This window comes from Chelonia mydas, chromosome 6 (assembly GCF_015237465.2).
Source record: "Chelonia mydas isolate rCheMyd1 chromosome 6, rCheMyd1.pri.v2, whole genome shotgun sequence".
NCBI classification, from domain to species: Eukaryota; Metazoa; Chordata; order Testudines; family Cheloniidae; genus Chelonia; species Chelonia mydas.
The window spans coordinates 89851475-89865900 of record NC_051246.2 but is presented as its reverse complement, the minus strand read 5'-3'; the positions used below and the strand labels follow the sequence as shown (position 1 = coordinate 89865900).

At 41.5% G+C, this 14426-nt stretch overlaps 1 protein-coding gene across 2 annotated transcripts; it reads left to right on the top strand.

The window, feature by feature from the left end:
* Positions 1–45: 45 nt before the first annotated feature.
* On the top strand, positions 46–9923 carry TRAPPC6B (trafficking protein particle complex subunit 6B). 2 transcript variants are annotated; one of them, XM_007065238.4, is made up of 6 exons: positions 46–1372; positions 1848–1915; positions 5194–5311; positions 7322–7405; positions 8580–8673; positions 9724–9923. In XM_007065238.4, exons 1-6 carry the CDS (start codon positions 1277–1279, stop codon positions 9753–9755), a joined length of 492 nt encoding a protein of 163 aa, XP_007065300.1. In that variant the 5' UTR covers positions 46–1276; the 3' UTR covers positions 9756–9923. The 2 variants fall into 2 exon arrangements, with proteins under 2 accessions (XP_007065300.1, XP_027683430.1); XM_027827629.3 differs by having other exon boundaries at positions 9494–9923.
* The last annotated feature ends 4503 nt before the right edge of the window (positions 9924–14426 follow it).

The following is a 14426-nucleotide window of genomic DNA, read 5'->3' as shown; positions in this document are numbered from 1 at the left end:
GTTGTCCCGTCCTTCCCAGTGCAGCCTTTAGAGCGCCGCCACTTCACAGCCTGCCCTGCTCCGGTGTGCGCCCGCCACCCTGCACCGCCACGGCCCCTCGCCCGTCGGTTGCAGCGTGATTGGCGGGGGCAGGTCATCCCCGGCACAGTTCTGCCGGCCGTGCAGAGAGCTCCCTGCTCAAGCCTCCTGCTCATTGCCCAGGGTTTTGTAGCGCGCAATGAGCCGGGTAGCCAAGTGTCTCTGATCTGGCTGTAAAATTCCTTATTTGCTAATCTAGGTTCCCGCTGTTTAGGTTCTTTTACTGCATCCAGGTCTGCGGCATGCTCACAGAATTAGCATGAAATGAAAATCTCTCTTGCTCCGTATGCCGTAGGGACTTGATGGATTTGGCTTTGTGGTGGTGTGCGAAGTTTAGGTGAAGGGTGAAGTGATAAGATAAATGTGAAGAAAGAAAAGTAAAAAGAACAGGAGGACTTGTGGCACCTTAGAGACTAACCTTTATTAGAGCACAAGCTTTCGTGGGCTACAGCCCACTTCATCGGAAAAGTAAGTTTCTACTGCATCTCTGACATCATCCTTAGTTTAATCCCAGCTGTATCTGCAGAGGTAGAAGGTGCCATTATAAATTTACATCCAGCTTGTATCCTTCCCCAACCCACACACACCCTAGAGCTGCCAAGATTTTTCTCCTGTAGACTGCGATTTGTCCCCTTTATAATGAGTATCTGCCACAAAGAGAACTCTGTTACTGGCATTAGCTTAAAAAAAAAAGTTAAAATGCCATTGACCAAACGATATCGGCAGAATGTCTATAACAGCTTTCAGAGCCGGTAAAGCTACTCGTGTGCCAGTTTAAAACACGAGTGAGACCACGGGCAGGGCATGGGTATAAAGGGGAGCCATTATACCTAGGCTATAGGGAGAAAAAGGACCTCAATATTTTAGAATATCTGACATTAAAGTAGTCCACAAGTTTCACACCCAGCATCCTCTTCCTCCTGGGACTGCATCCCCTCATTCTAACTTTGCAACCCCGGGCCTCGCCTCCCCCTCCTTTGCGCCGCATTGCGCAGCGCGCTACGCCCGCCCCTTACGCTTTTCTCCCGGGGGGCGGGGCCCTCGGAGTCTGACAGCGGGAAGCCCCGCCCCTGCCCGGAAGCCGCCCGTTGCCTTGGCACTGAGGCCGCGCTGCTTCCCGGAGCGGCCGGGGCCCGGTCTGGGAAGGAAGGAGCCGGGGAGGCAGCGCGAGGCCGGGCCCTGTCCTCCAGCCCCCGGCATGACCAGGCCGGAGATGGCGGACGAGACGCTGTTCCTGCTGCTGCACAACGAGATGGTGTCTGGGCTGTACCGGGCCGCGGAGCACGGCGAGGGGGTGAGGCGGGGACTGCCGGCGGGGCGGAGACCGCTGTTCACGGGCACTCGCACGCCTTGGCCTGCGGGCGGTCTCCCGGGGGTTCCTTATCCAGCTGGTCCCTACGCCCCTGCTTGGCACGATGCCTGTGCCCGGAGCAAACCCCTGTCCCACCAGGGCCTCTGGGTGCCGGGAGTACCGTGGGGCAAAGCCCAGCCTGGCGCTGTCCTGCCCGAAGCTAGAGAAAGAAAAACATGAACAAGTTTATTTCCTGAACTCAAAATATCTGATTCTTTTGTAAAATCTTTCAGGAGAGCCGGCTGGCCAGATCTTACTATTAGCATGTGTTTGCAGGGGAGGAGCACGAGCTGAAATAGCATATTGTAGTCTATAGCTTGAAGCCATTTGGGATGGATGTGTTCTTATTTTCCCTATACACCCGTGCTACAAAACTGGCTTTAACAGAATATGAAAATTTAACTTTTGTATCTTCTAGGAAAATGGACGATGCATCACTAAACTGGAAAATATGGGGTTTAGAGTAGGACAAGGATTAATTGAAAGGTAAGAATGGTGAGATTTTAAAAAGTCATCCTATAGCCTAGCCGCCTCCCCCCATGTCTCACTTTGCTGTCTCTCCCCCCCCCCCCCCCCCCCCCCTTGCAACTCTTTCCCCAGATATACTGTGTGGACTGGAGCCCTCCATGAATTTTTGGTATTGAAGTAAGGTTTACAGGACTGTACTTTATAGCATCACTTCTAGTGCTTTTTTAAAGAGAGAGACAATGTCAGCTCACCTTCAGACCTTTGGTACAGTATCTTCAGGCCTTTGGTACCTTCAGACCTTTGGTTAGAGTAGCTGACTTTAATGGATGATTGAATACTTTTGTTAGCAGTCCATCTACTTCAACTTAAAATCATCCATAATTCTTGGATGAATGCAATCTAGCACAGGTGATTTATAGTTCTTTAATTGTCACTTGTTCTAGCACCTTCTGTTTCGACACCTCATTCTCTTATGGTTCATATTTATTATCTGAAGATAGGATGCGGTGGAGATAAGTATATGTAAAGACTGAGGCAAACACATTACATAGTTACTCTAATGTCCTTTTCCTCATGAATTGTGCCTTTTAGGCTTTGTCTACACTACAGAGTTTTGTCGACGCAAGTTACGCTGACATACAGCCATTGCTGTAGTTAAACTGCTGTGGCATGTCCACACTACACTCTTTGTGTCAGTTGAGTGCATCCACAATAGCAACTTTTGCATCTGCATCGATACAGAGAGCAGGGCACTGTGGGTAGCTATTCCACTGTGCAACTGGCTGCAGGGTGCTTTGGGAAGGGTGCCTCATGGGGACAAATACAGCATCACATGATGAAAGTTTCTCAATCCCATTGTTTAGTGGGCATCCTACTAGATTGCTAACCGCTTTTCAACTTTCCCGGTAACGTGCAACCTAATCATCTCTGTCAGAAAGCATGGCTCCTGCACTGCTGTTCAGTATTGTGCTGTGTGTTCCGAACACAAGGCTATTTGGAGGAGCCCAATGGGGGGCTATTTGGCTGGGGGATGCCTTGAAGGAGCATATTAACACTGATCCACAGTAATGTGTGTTGCTGTAGTGTGCTGAGCCTGGCATTGTTTGTTTGCACCTTTCTATGAACCATCTAATGATTGCAGTGTGTGCTCGAAAAGTAACACATTTTAAATCACTTTTTAAAGTAGCACTCGGTAATATGACCAAACTGATATTGCTAAACACTAACACAAACCCACAGAAGTGTATATGTGTGTGTGGCAGGGAGTGTGTGTATGAGAGAGAGACAGAGTATGTGTTGGGGGTGTGTGCATGTGAGAGAGAGACCGAGTGTGTGTTGGGGGAGAGTGAGTGTTGGCATGCTGTCTCCTTAAGTTCAGATAGCAGCCGGAAGCATCCAATCCTGAGGCAGAAGCTGGTGGTGCACAGATAGCTGGTGTCCCCTTATACCCCCAGCTCAGCAGAGACCAGTACACTAACAAGGGGAAGGGGACGCCCTGACATCAGCCCCCCATCTCACTCCCTGGCTCAGTACAGCACAAGTCTCTTCCCCCACACCCCCAGTAGCAGCAGCCCGCCCTGCCTGCCTGCCGCTGTGGTCCTAGTGCCAGGGAGAGCAGGATTCCGCATTAATGTTTTGATTCAGTGATTCCCACTGAATTCTCCCACAGCCTCCTCTCCCCACAGACCAAGGAGATCCACCTCCTTCCCTATAGTCCAGGCAGGAGTGCGTTTGCTGCCAGAAACCAGCATGTTCAGCTGGGCAGTAGCTATGGGAGTTCTCTAGCTGAGCAGTTTCAAAACTTCCTGGGGTTTTAAAGGGGAGGGGTGCATACCTATGTAGCTGGATGCAGGGCAGCAGAGTTCAAAACAGTGAGCAGAGTGGTCATGGTGGCCATTGTGGGATACTTCTTGGAGGACAGTTACGGTGACATCTACACTGATGCTTTTTCGATCTAACTTTGCCGCAAAAAGCTCTACACCTCTCATTGAGGTGGTTTTATTTTGTCAGCAAAGCAGGAGAGTTTTGTCGGCAGGAGGAACATTTTAGTGTGTATACCTCCACTATTTTTGTCGACAAAAGCTGCCTTTTGCTGACAAAACTGTGTAGTGTAGACAAGACCTTACTCCCTTATAGCCCACCAGACTTACTGCTTCTCTGACAGGCTTACCACTTTTGATATACTTCATTAATTTCTTGTTTTTTCTGGTATTTGTTTTTCAAAATCCCTTTTAGCCCTCCTAATTTACATCATACATTTTATCTGCCACAGGTTATGCTCCTTGCTCTTGGTTGCAGTAGGGTCAAATTTCCCATTTCTTAAGGATGCCTCTTTGACCTTCCTGAACCTTGCCATTTAACCATACTGTATTATTTTTCTTGTCTTCCTGTTTTTTTTTTCCTTTAGGAATGTGATTCACTTATAGTTTACTCAAGTGAACTCCATGCTGAATCTAAGGATTTTAGTTTCCTCACTTTTTGGGTTTCGTTGATGGTTTGTTTTTTTTGTTTTTTGTTTTAAATCCCCTTTCCTAAACGTATAGGTGTGTGTGTATATATATATATGTGTGTGTGTGTATGTGTATATATGTATATGTATGTATATATAGTGTGTGTGTGTATATATGTATGTATATGAACAAATAATGCTAGTGAGGGGCAGCTGGAGGTAAACTATATAGAGGGATGGAAAAACAATTATTAAAAATAAGTGCCCCCAGAATCACTCTTTTTAGGAAGGTGCGGCAAGTGAAAGGGTATGTGTTTGTCTCTAGGGACTAGTTCTTTTGCCATATTTGATGGAATTTTTGTTTTGAAAATAATAGTAAACATCCAATAGTATACCATGTGTGAGCAGTATGTTGTCGTCTGACAATTATTTTAACACAGTTGCTGGTGCATACATCTGAAGCATCACGTGCAAACATTAACTTTGCTTGTCTGCTCTACCTTAATACTCAGTGCTTTGAATCCTTCCTGCATCCCTGTCAGCCATTCTTTCCCCAGGATTAAAGTTAGTGAATTCAAAGATATTGGTCCCACCATAATTTTGCCACATCATGCATAGGTATTAAGATAACATAAAAGCAACACACAATACTATGCGTACATGAGTGACAGTGGTCAAGGGAGTCTAATATTTGAATTTTCTGACTGTGTTATATACTTAAATCTCAACCAATGTTGCATATAGCTTTTTTTGGTCATTTACTTGACATGTGGTCAATTGAGAAAGTCACTGAACACCTGCGTTTACTTGAACAAAATCAACCTAACCATTTCTGTTCTCTTCTTAGGTTTACCAAAGACACTGCCAGATTCAAGGATGAGTTAGATATTATGAAGTTCATCTGCAAAGATTTTTGGACTACTGTATTCAAAAAGCAAATTGATAATTTAAGGACCAATCATCAGGTATTGATACTGCAGCATAAGAGTTAATTTGTGAAGCTTGTTATAAACATTTTATTATTTTGAAGGAATAATAATATTGCTTTAGTTTGTCTTGGTCTGAAATTAATCATACACATTTTCCATCAGGGATAACCTTTTTCTTTATATGGTCTTAGTTTAAAAAGTAGCTGTCCTTAGTTAAAAAGAAATGTTTTAGATACTACTTTCAATGCAGACTTGACTATAATAAATATTGGAGTGGTGTTATAATGTAGACTTGGCTGTAATAAAAGCTTAGAGTGATGTTATAGTCTTTTGCCATTTTAAAAGACTAAATGCCCAGATCATCAAAGAAATTTAGGCTTCTAACTTTCATTAAAATCAATAGCTGCTTAAATACCTTTGAGGATCTGAGCCTAAATGCCTGCAGTCCCCTAAACATTCTTTGTAGTACCGCTGCACCAACAGACCCAATGCAAGTACACAGTCCAAAAATGGAGATGGCAATTGTGATTGAGTTTTGTTGTTGTACAACACATTTTTACATACCTGATGAATCATTTAATAGAAAGCAATTGTCATACATGCTATCTCAAACTGCCTGCATAATATTTCTCTAGAATGAGTTCCTTGAACCATTTTTACTTTGAAGTCATTAGTGTATGCTTTTGAATGTTGCCATTTGAAATACTTCCACCCGGCTAAACACATTTTGTATGAAACAGTTGACAAAATTTCACTGCAAATTGGCATCCCACTGATATGGCTCTGTATCCATGTCCCTTCCTCTGTGGAGCTAGCCAGTTCTCAGAGCTATAGCAGAATCATGTAAACAGCTGCTTTCATTGTTAGAGCCTCAAATCTCTGTTTTTTCTTTCCAATAATCCATGATATGGCACAATTCTCATGATAAAATTAGGGATGGGAGACTTGTATGAGGAAGAAATGGCTGCAAAAGGTAAACTCTGTAAAGTATTTAACTTCCAGTGGGTATTTTATCACCAATATAATTTAACAAGGAATGCTTGCAGATTAGAAACTGTATACTCAAATTGAATAATTTGTTCTTTGTTCTAATAGTTATTATATTCCAAAAATATTTGAGATCTGTAATAGCAGAGCCTTAAACAATGTCAGTTTTATATATACCTTTAAATTCATTTCAAGTAATGTTAGGTTATAAATTGACAGAATCATCCTTACCTCTTACAGCCAGAAATTAAACTTGGAGACATTTTCATTGCATGCTTAGATCAGCCTGTGCTCTTTTTTTATACTTTCTGTTACATAAAGTTATGTGGGCACCTTTTTAATATGTGCAGAGATGAATTATTAGAATCCTCTTTTATGCTGTTCATATCAGGGAGTAACTCATGTCCATATCCTCTCCAATGACTTTTTATTCTTAAATTATTTTGGGGGAAAGTAGTGGAGAAAAAATTTACAGTTTCTTAAGTATTAAAATGAACAAATATTAAAATATTAACAAAAAACAAAATTTAATACATCAGAGCTGCTGTTAAAATTATTCTACAGCACTAGAAAGACTTCTCCCAATTACATGTAAGTCATCAGGCAAATCCCAGCTTCACAACTTTAACCCTTGAAAGATTTGTGCCAAAACTAAGTTAGATATGCACAACAATGAATATGCTTTGCGAACCTGGGTACATTACAGGATTCTAAATACAAAGAAAGTATCTTAAGAAAACGTTATACACTTCTTATCAGCAAATTGATAACATGTATTAATGTAATATTGTGGTTTTGTATAAACTTGCAATTTGAAGTATCTTTTCTATGGTTCGTTTTTAAATTTTATTTTATAAAACTTAAAGAAAAAATTCAGTTTAAACTTTCTGCTCTTTATTCTTTATATATAGTGTAGATCCAGTTTTCTGTTTCAATCTGAAAAAATTTCTCTGTATTTGTAAATATCTCTTACAAAAAGATGAACTGATTCTCTCCAAAAACCTTGATTACAATATGTTGCTAAATATCCTGCTAAAGGAAAAATTTCTTTTCCTATAGGGTATCTATGTACTTCAGGACAACAAATTTCGTCTCTTGACTCAGATGTCTACAGGAAAACAGTATTTAGAATATGCACCTAAGGTATTCTTCAGCTGTAGCCTAGAAAATTAGCAGTTTTAGATCTGTATTATCTTGATTCAATTGTACAAATTCTTATGACTGGAGTTGTGTGGATAGAAAAGGTACAAAAATGCGTTTGAAGTATTTTCTTTGTAAGTGTTAAGTGTTAGACTAGATATCAGTAATGTTTTCTATTATATTTAGGTACAGTGAATGTGACTGGTGGGTCAGGAAATAATCATGGTCATTTTGAAGTTTAGCTGTGTCAAGTTTGAGTGGCTTGTCTGACAGAGCTAGGTCTGCACAGGGGTCTCTTCTGATCTGCCTGTGAGTGGAACATCAACAAACAACACACCTTGCTCTATGGGGAATACTGAAATGGGAGTGACTATTAGCCTCTCAAAACTTTTTTCTTTTCCTTTAGTAGAAAGCATGTATTATCAGGAACCTTCCTGTCTTTCTCTACCATTCCTTTTCTCCTAATTCCCAACAGATGGTGAGATTATACTAAAGTGATGCTCAAAACAAGCTTTCAAAGATATTACATTTTTATAAGAAATATCTTCCATCAGATTTTTATAAATAGCTCTTAGTTGTATTAATTTAAATACTGTATCTAACATAATAGGTTAGATAAGTTACATCAGTGGCTCAGCAGAGACTCTGCTGCTCTGAAATGGTTTTGGTCAGAGTGGATGTCAGAAATAGTATGCTCTATTCAATTATAATATACTATGAATAGCTCTTAGATGATAGCTTTTGATCTCTTAACCTAAGCCATGACTATGGATCTTTATAATACTGGATAGAGTCTTGGGAGATTAGCCTCTTTCTGTCTAGTCTGCTTGAGATACTGTTTTCTATTTTATACATTTTTCTGTAAAAATATTTGGAGATATCTTTAAGTTCATAACATTTACCCATTTTCTCAGGATAAGCTAAGCTCTGATTTGCCAGCAGGTGTCTCGAGTTTAAAATCACTCCCTTCGTATTCTGGTATGAAGTTTATATACCCTCTGGCCAAATGTCTTGCAAAATGTTAGCATGTGCTCAAATGCTGAAACAAAACCAGAACTACCACATAGGCTGTTTTTATGCATTTGTAGTTAGATTGTGATACAATGCTAGTATACTTTTATTGTAAACTTCATTTTCAATGATGCTGACATAAAATAAAATGTAATTTTATGTTTAGTATCTGGCATTCACTTGTGGACTAATCAGAGGTGGCTTATCAAATCTGGGAATAAAGAGTATTGTGACAGCTGAAGTTTCAGCAATGCCTGCATGTGAGTACATCTCAGATTAGACAACTGTTGTAAGATCATTTAATAGGTTTCTTTATCTACTTCATCACTGTTCAAGTGTTCAGTGTAGGACTAGAATTTAAAGCTGTACTAAGTGTGGATGTCAGGAAATGGCTTATTTTGAGTATTATTGAAGGTTGTTCTATTGAAAGAGCAGAGAAGGCTAGCACAAAGAAAAAACATAATTATAAAATGAAAAGCAAAACCAAGAAAAATACATAGAAAAGAAAGACTGGGGAAAATGAGAAGCAGCAATCAAGCCAGGATGTGGCAGTAGGGGAAAGAAGGGGAAGATTCCAACCAAATGAGGTTGAGAATTGCTGTTTGAATATCTTCTACCTCTAGAAAATGACTACTAATTTTGTAGAATTCCAGGTGCCAATGGGATTTAACTTTTTTAGTGGTTCTCAAACTTTTTTGCTGGTGACCCCCTCACATAGCAAGTCTCTGAGTGTGACCCCCCCCTTATAAATTAAAAACAAGTTTTTATATATTTAACACCATTATAAATGCCGGAGGCAAAGCGGGGTTTGGGGTGGAGGCTGACTGCTCGCGACCCCCCCATGTAATAGCCTTGTGACCCCCTGAGAGGTCCCAACCCCCAGTTTGAGAACCCGTTTTAGTACAACTTGGATTATCGCCTGCAAAATGAACATGGTATATGTAGTTACTGACAAACTACCCAGTCTCCACTCCTCTTCAATATTTACATGAAACCACTAGAAGGGGTGGTGACATAATGGGCTTTAAGTGTGTTCCCACAGGGCTTTGCACTAGTTTAAATTGTTTTTGTTTTTAACAGATTTAAAATGAAATGGATGCACCTTTGAACACAGACAAACTTGTAAAAATACTTTTAACTGGGTTTAACAAATGTAGTAGAATGGCTAGATTTGTTTTACTGGTGAAGAAGAGGACTGCACTGTCTCCTTCTAGCTCTTTTGAACAAAGCAACTATGAGAAGTTGCTGCCGTTGGAAGGATTTGCAGATAATACTGATATTTTGTAACTCGATTCTGCTTTTCTTTGCAGGTAAATTTCAGGTGATGATACAGAAGATGTAGAACATGTTCAGATCTGTGTATCTGCCCTTTTTAAAAAACCCTGTGTACACTAAACATGTCTTGATTCATTTAGCTTCACCTGTATACCTTATAAATTATAGCAGCATGCAGCAAAATTCCTGCATTATGTAAAGTAAATATTAACTTAATAAAAATAGTTTAACACGATATTAGTATCTTGGTATGTACTAAGACATTGGGGGAGGGATAGCTCAGTGGTTTAAGCATTGGCCTCCTAAACCCAGGGTTGTGTGTTCAATCCTTGAGGGGGCCATTTAGGGATGGGGGCCAAAAAAAAAAATTGGGGATTGGTCCTGCTTTGAGCAGGGCATTGGACTAGATGACTTCCTGAGGTCCCTTCCAACCCTGATATTCTATGATTTAAATATCCACTACAATACACATTCAATTGATTAAATAACTTTAACAGAAATACATGCATTTCAGTTACTAGATTGCTCTATGATGAAGATTGCAGGAAGATGTTGTGAAGGTTCCTTCCCCACTCTGAACTCTAGGGTAAAGATGTGAGGACCTGCATGAAAGACCCCCTAAGCTTATTCTTACCAGTTTAGGTTAAAAACTTCCCCAAGGTACAAGCTTTGCCTTGTCCTTGAACAGTACGCTGCCACCACCAAGCGTTTTAAATAAAGAACAGGAAAAGAGCCCACTTAGAGACATCTTCCCCCAAAATATCCCCCCCCCCCAAGCCCTACACACTCTCTCCTGGGGAAGGCTTGATAATAATTCTTACCAATTGGTACAGGTGAACACAGACCTAAACCCTTGGATCTTAAGAACAATGAAAAATTAATCAGGTTCTTAAAAGAAGAATTTTAACTAAAGAAAAGGTAAAAGAATCACCTTTGTAAAATCAGGGTGGTAAATACCTTACAGGGTAATCAGATTCAAAACATAGAGGATCCCTCTAGGCAAAACCTTAAGTTACAAAAAGACACAAAAACAGCACAGCTTATTTTACAAGCCATTAAACAAAACAAAATCTAACGCATTTTCTAGCTAGATTATTTACTAACTTTACAGAAGTTGTAAGGCTTGCATTCCTGATCTGTTCCTGGCAAAAGCATCACACAGACAGACCAAACCCTTCCCCCCCTCCAGATTTAAAAGAATCTTGTCCCCTCGTTGGCCATTTTGGGTCAGGTGCCAGTGGGGTTACCTTAGCTTCTTAACCCTTTACAGGTGAAAGAGTTTTGCCTCTGGCCAGGAGGGATTTTATAGCACTGTATACAGAAAGGTGGTTACCCTTTCCTTTATATTTACGACACGCGCCGCCCCCCCCCAGATAGGGGGAAACGCTGGCTGTGATTTCTTCCTGGAGCTTTAGGAGAAAACAAGAGTTAATAAGACACATGCATCTCTAAATATACTACTAACTGTATAAAGACTAACAATATTTTCCACATCTTAAGGACAATTTGAACCCGTTGATTCTGGGAAACTTTCACAGGAGAGTGCATCAGCCACTTTGTTAGAAGCTCCTGAAATGTGTTGTATGTTGAAATCAAAATTTGGAGAGCTAAACGCCACCGAATAAGTTTTTTATTTCCCTTGGCGGTATGAAGCCACTGTAGCGCAGCATTGTTGGTTTGCAGGTGGAAACGCCGTCCCCAAACGTATGGGCGTAGCTTTTCCAGAGCGTAGACAATGGCGTAACATTCCTTTTCACTGATTGACCAGTGGCTTTTCCTCTCAGACAGCTTTTTGCTGAGAAACACGACAGGATGGAACTCTTGATTCAGTCCTTCCTGCATTAAGACTGCTCCCACACCACGCTTGGACGGATCTGTGGTTACTAGGAATGGTTTGTCAAAGTCTGGGGCCCTTAGCACAGGGTCAGACATGAGTGTCGCTTTAAGCTGGTTAAAGGCCTTCTGACACTGTTCAGTCCCTTGAACTGCATTTGGCTATTTCTTTTTGGTTAGGTCTGTCAGTGGGGCGGCAATTTGGCTGTAGTACGGTACAAATCACCTTAATATCCGGCCAAGCCTAAGAAGGATTGGACCTGTTTTTTTTACTTTGGGACAGGCCACTTTTGGATAGCATCCACTTTGGCCTGTAGGGGGTTGATAGTTCCTTGACCCACCTGGTGTCGAAGGTAAGTCACTCTGTTTAGGCCTATTTGACACTTCTTAGCCTTAACAGTTAGTCCTGCCTCCCTTATGCGCTCAAAGACTTTTTGTAGGTGTTCCAGGTGTTCTGCCCAGGAATCTGAAAATATGGCCACATTGTCAAGGTAGGCGACTGCATATTTTCCCAATCTCGCTAGGAGACCATCTACAAGTTTTTGGAAGGTGGCGGGTGCATTTCGCAGCCTGAAAGGGAGCACATTAAATTCATACAGCCCGACATGTGTGACGAAGGCTGACCTTTCCTTGGCGGATTGATCTAGTGGTACCTGCCAGTACCCCTTGGTTAAGTCCAAGGTAGAGATGAACTGGGCCCGTCCCAGTTTTTTTAACAGTTCATTTGTGCATGGCATTGGATAGTTGTCTGGGCGAGATACAGCATTTAGCTTATGGTAGTCCACGCAAAATCATATCTTCCTCATCTGGTTTGGGAACTAGAACCACTGGAGATGCTTATGCACTGCCAGAAGGGCGGATTACATCCATCTGTAGCGTAACCTGGATCTCCCGTTTTATAGCAGTTTTGTAAAATCAGGATGGTAAATACCTTACAGGGTAATCAGATTCAAAACACAGAGAATCCCTCTAGGCAAAACCTTAAGTTACAAAAAGACACAAAAACAGGAATACACATTCCCTCCAGCACAGCTTATTTTACAAGCCATTAAACAAAGAAAATCTAACGCATTTTCTAGCTAGATTACTTACTAACTTTACAGGAGTTGGAAGGCTGCATTCCTGATCTGTTCCTGGCAAAAGCATCACACAGACAGACCAAACCCTTTGTCGTCCCCCCCCCTCCAGATTTGAAAGACTCTTGTCCCCTCATTGGCCATTTTGGGTCAGGTGTCAGCGAGGTTACTTTAGCTTCTTAACCCTTTACAGGTGAAAGGATTTTGCCTCTGGCCAGGAGGGATTTTATAGCACTGTACACAGAAAGGTGGTTACCCTTTCCTTTATATTTATGACAGATGTATTTTAAAAATCTTTAAAGTTGGAATTGAAAACCTGAAGTATGGTAGAGTGGGCAACTTTTCCCCTCCCTTTTTGTTCTTTAATAGTGTTAGCTAGAATCCTGTGGGTGAGAGTGAATGGATTGTAAAAGGAGGTGAAGAGCTTGTACATTTCAGCAACTGCAGGGGTTGACAGAATAATGGTATGTTTGTTTATGGGATGCATGAGTTTTGCTCAATTCAGCATTTTGAAAGGTGATGACGTACTACCAAGCAACCTTTTAACTCTGCATTAACATAGGAATTGTTTGCCATTAAATTTCCTAGTTTTTTGAATGGGAAAAGCTACGTTGTTGGTAGAAGTTAGTAGCCATTTAGGCTGTTGTAGATCTGTCCCACAATTTGCATACTGAGACATCCAAAACTCCCCCCAATCAGCTGTGCTTCACCAGCCATGAACCTGACCCCTTCTCTGGTGGCAGGCCCCCCACCACTGCAGCTGAGAACAGATGTCCCCGAAGCCTTCACTACTTGGTATACAAACTCTTCTGTTGCTGTTACTTCCCCCCCCATCATACAATCCACCTTGAGTGAAGGACAATTATGTTACAGTGGAATGGTGTTTCTCATCATGTTTTGGAATTCTTGGAGAGTGGAGTTTGTGGCAGGGTCAGTGAGAGAAATCAGACAGTGTTTGTTCTAATACTACCAGTTCTTATGTTTGGACTAGAGAGGGAATGATTCTGTTCTGGTGGTTATGGCAGCCATGTGGGAAACCTCAGATCCAGTCCTGCCTTTCTCATCACTTTTTCATTATTTATCCACAATAGAACAGCTTCAGCAGAAGGTGAGGACATCTCTCATCAGAATATTGGATAGATCAGTGGTTGAAACACTCAGAGGTGGAAGACCCCTGTTCAAATCCTTTCTCCCCCTCAGGCACAGTGGGGGGAATTGAATTTGAATCTCTCACATTCCAGGCAAATGCTCTAACCACTCAGCTAAAAGTTATAAGGCGGGAACTATCATTGCTGGCACCACACATTTTGTGTGGCTGAAGCACCTAACTCATCCCCTCAAGGAATAGCATAGGCACCTAAGCCACCTGCCTCCAGGTGTTGAGTGATACCTTTCATGGATTGCTAAACAGAGATAGGCACAGCCTGGATTTAGGCACCTATTTCAGAGAGAGGCAGAGTTTAGCACACATCCCTGTCATCATCTCCCATTGGCTATCGTAGGTGGCTCCCCATCTATTATGCTGGCTTCTGTAAATCACACTCTTAGCTGCTTTATCTCTCTCCCCATTCATTGTATAAGGAACCTAAGCACCTAACTCAGGCTGTGTGGATCAATGTTGTCCCTGTGATTGTCTAGGTACCTAAAAATTAAGCACTGTGACACTCAGCATTGAAATATTTAAGTCCCTTTGTAGATCTCACCTTTTGTTCATCAAAAGGAGAGTGTTTAGAAGCAGTTAATGGTTGTATTACAGAAGCTATGTTCAGTCTGCTATGGTGTAGTAAGAACCAGACAGAATGGAAATTTTGTTCTTACATTTAAATATT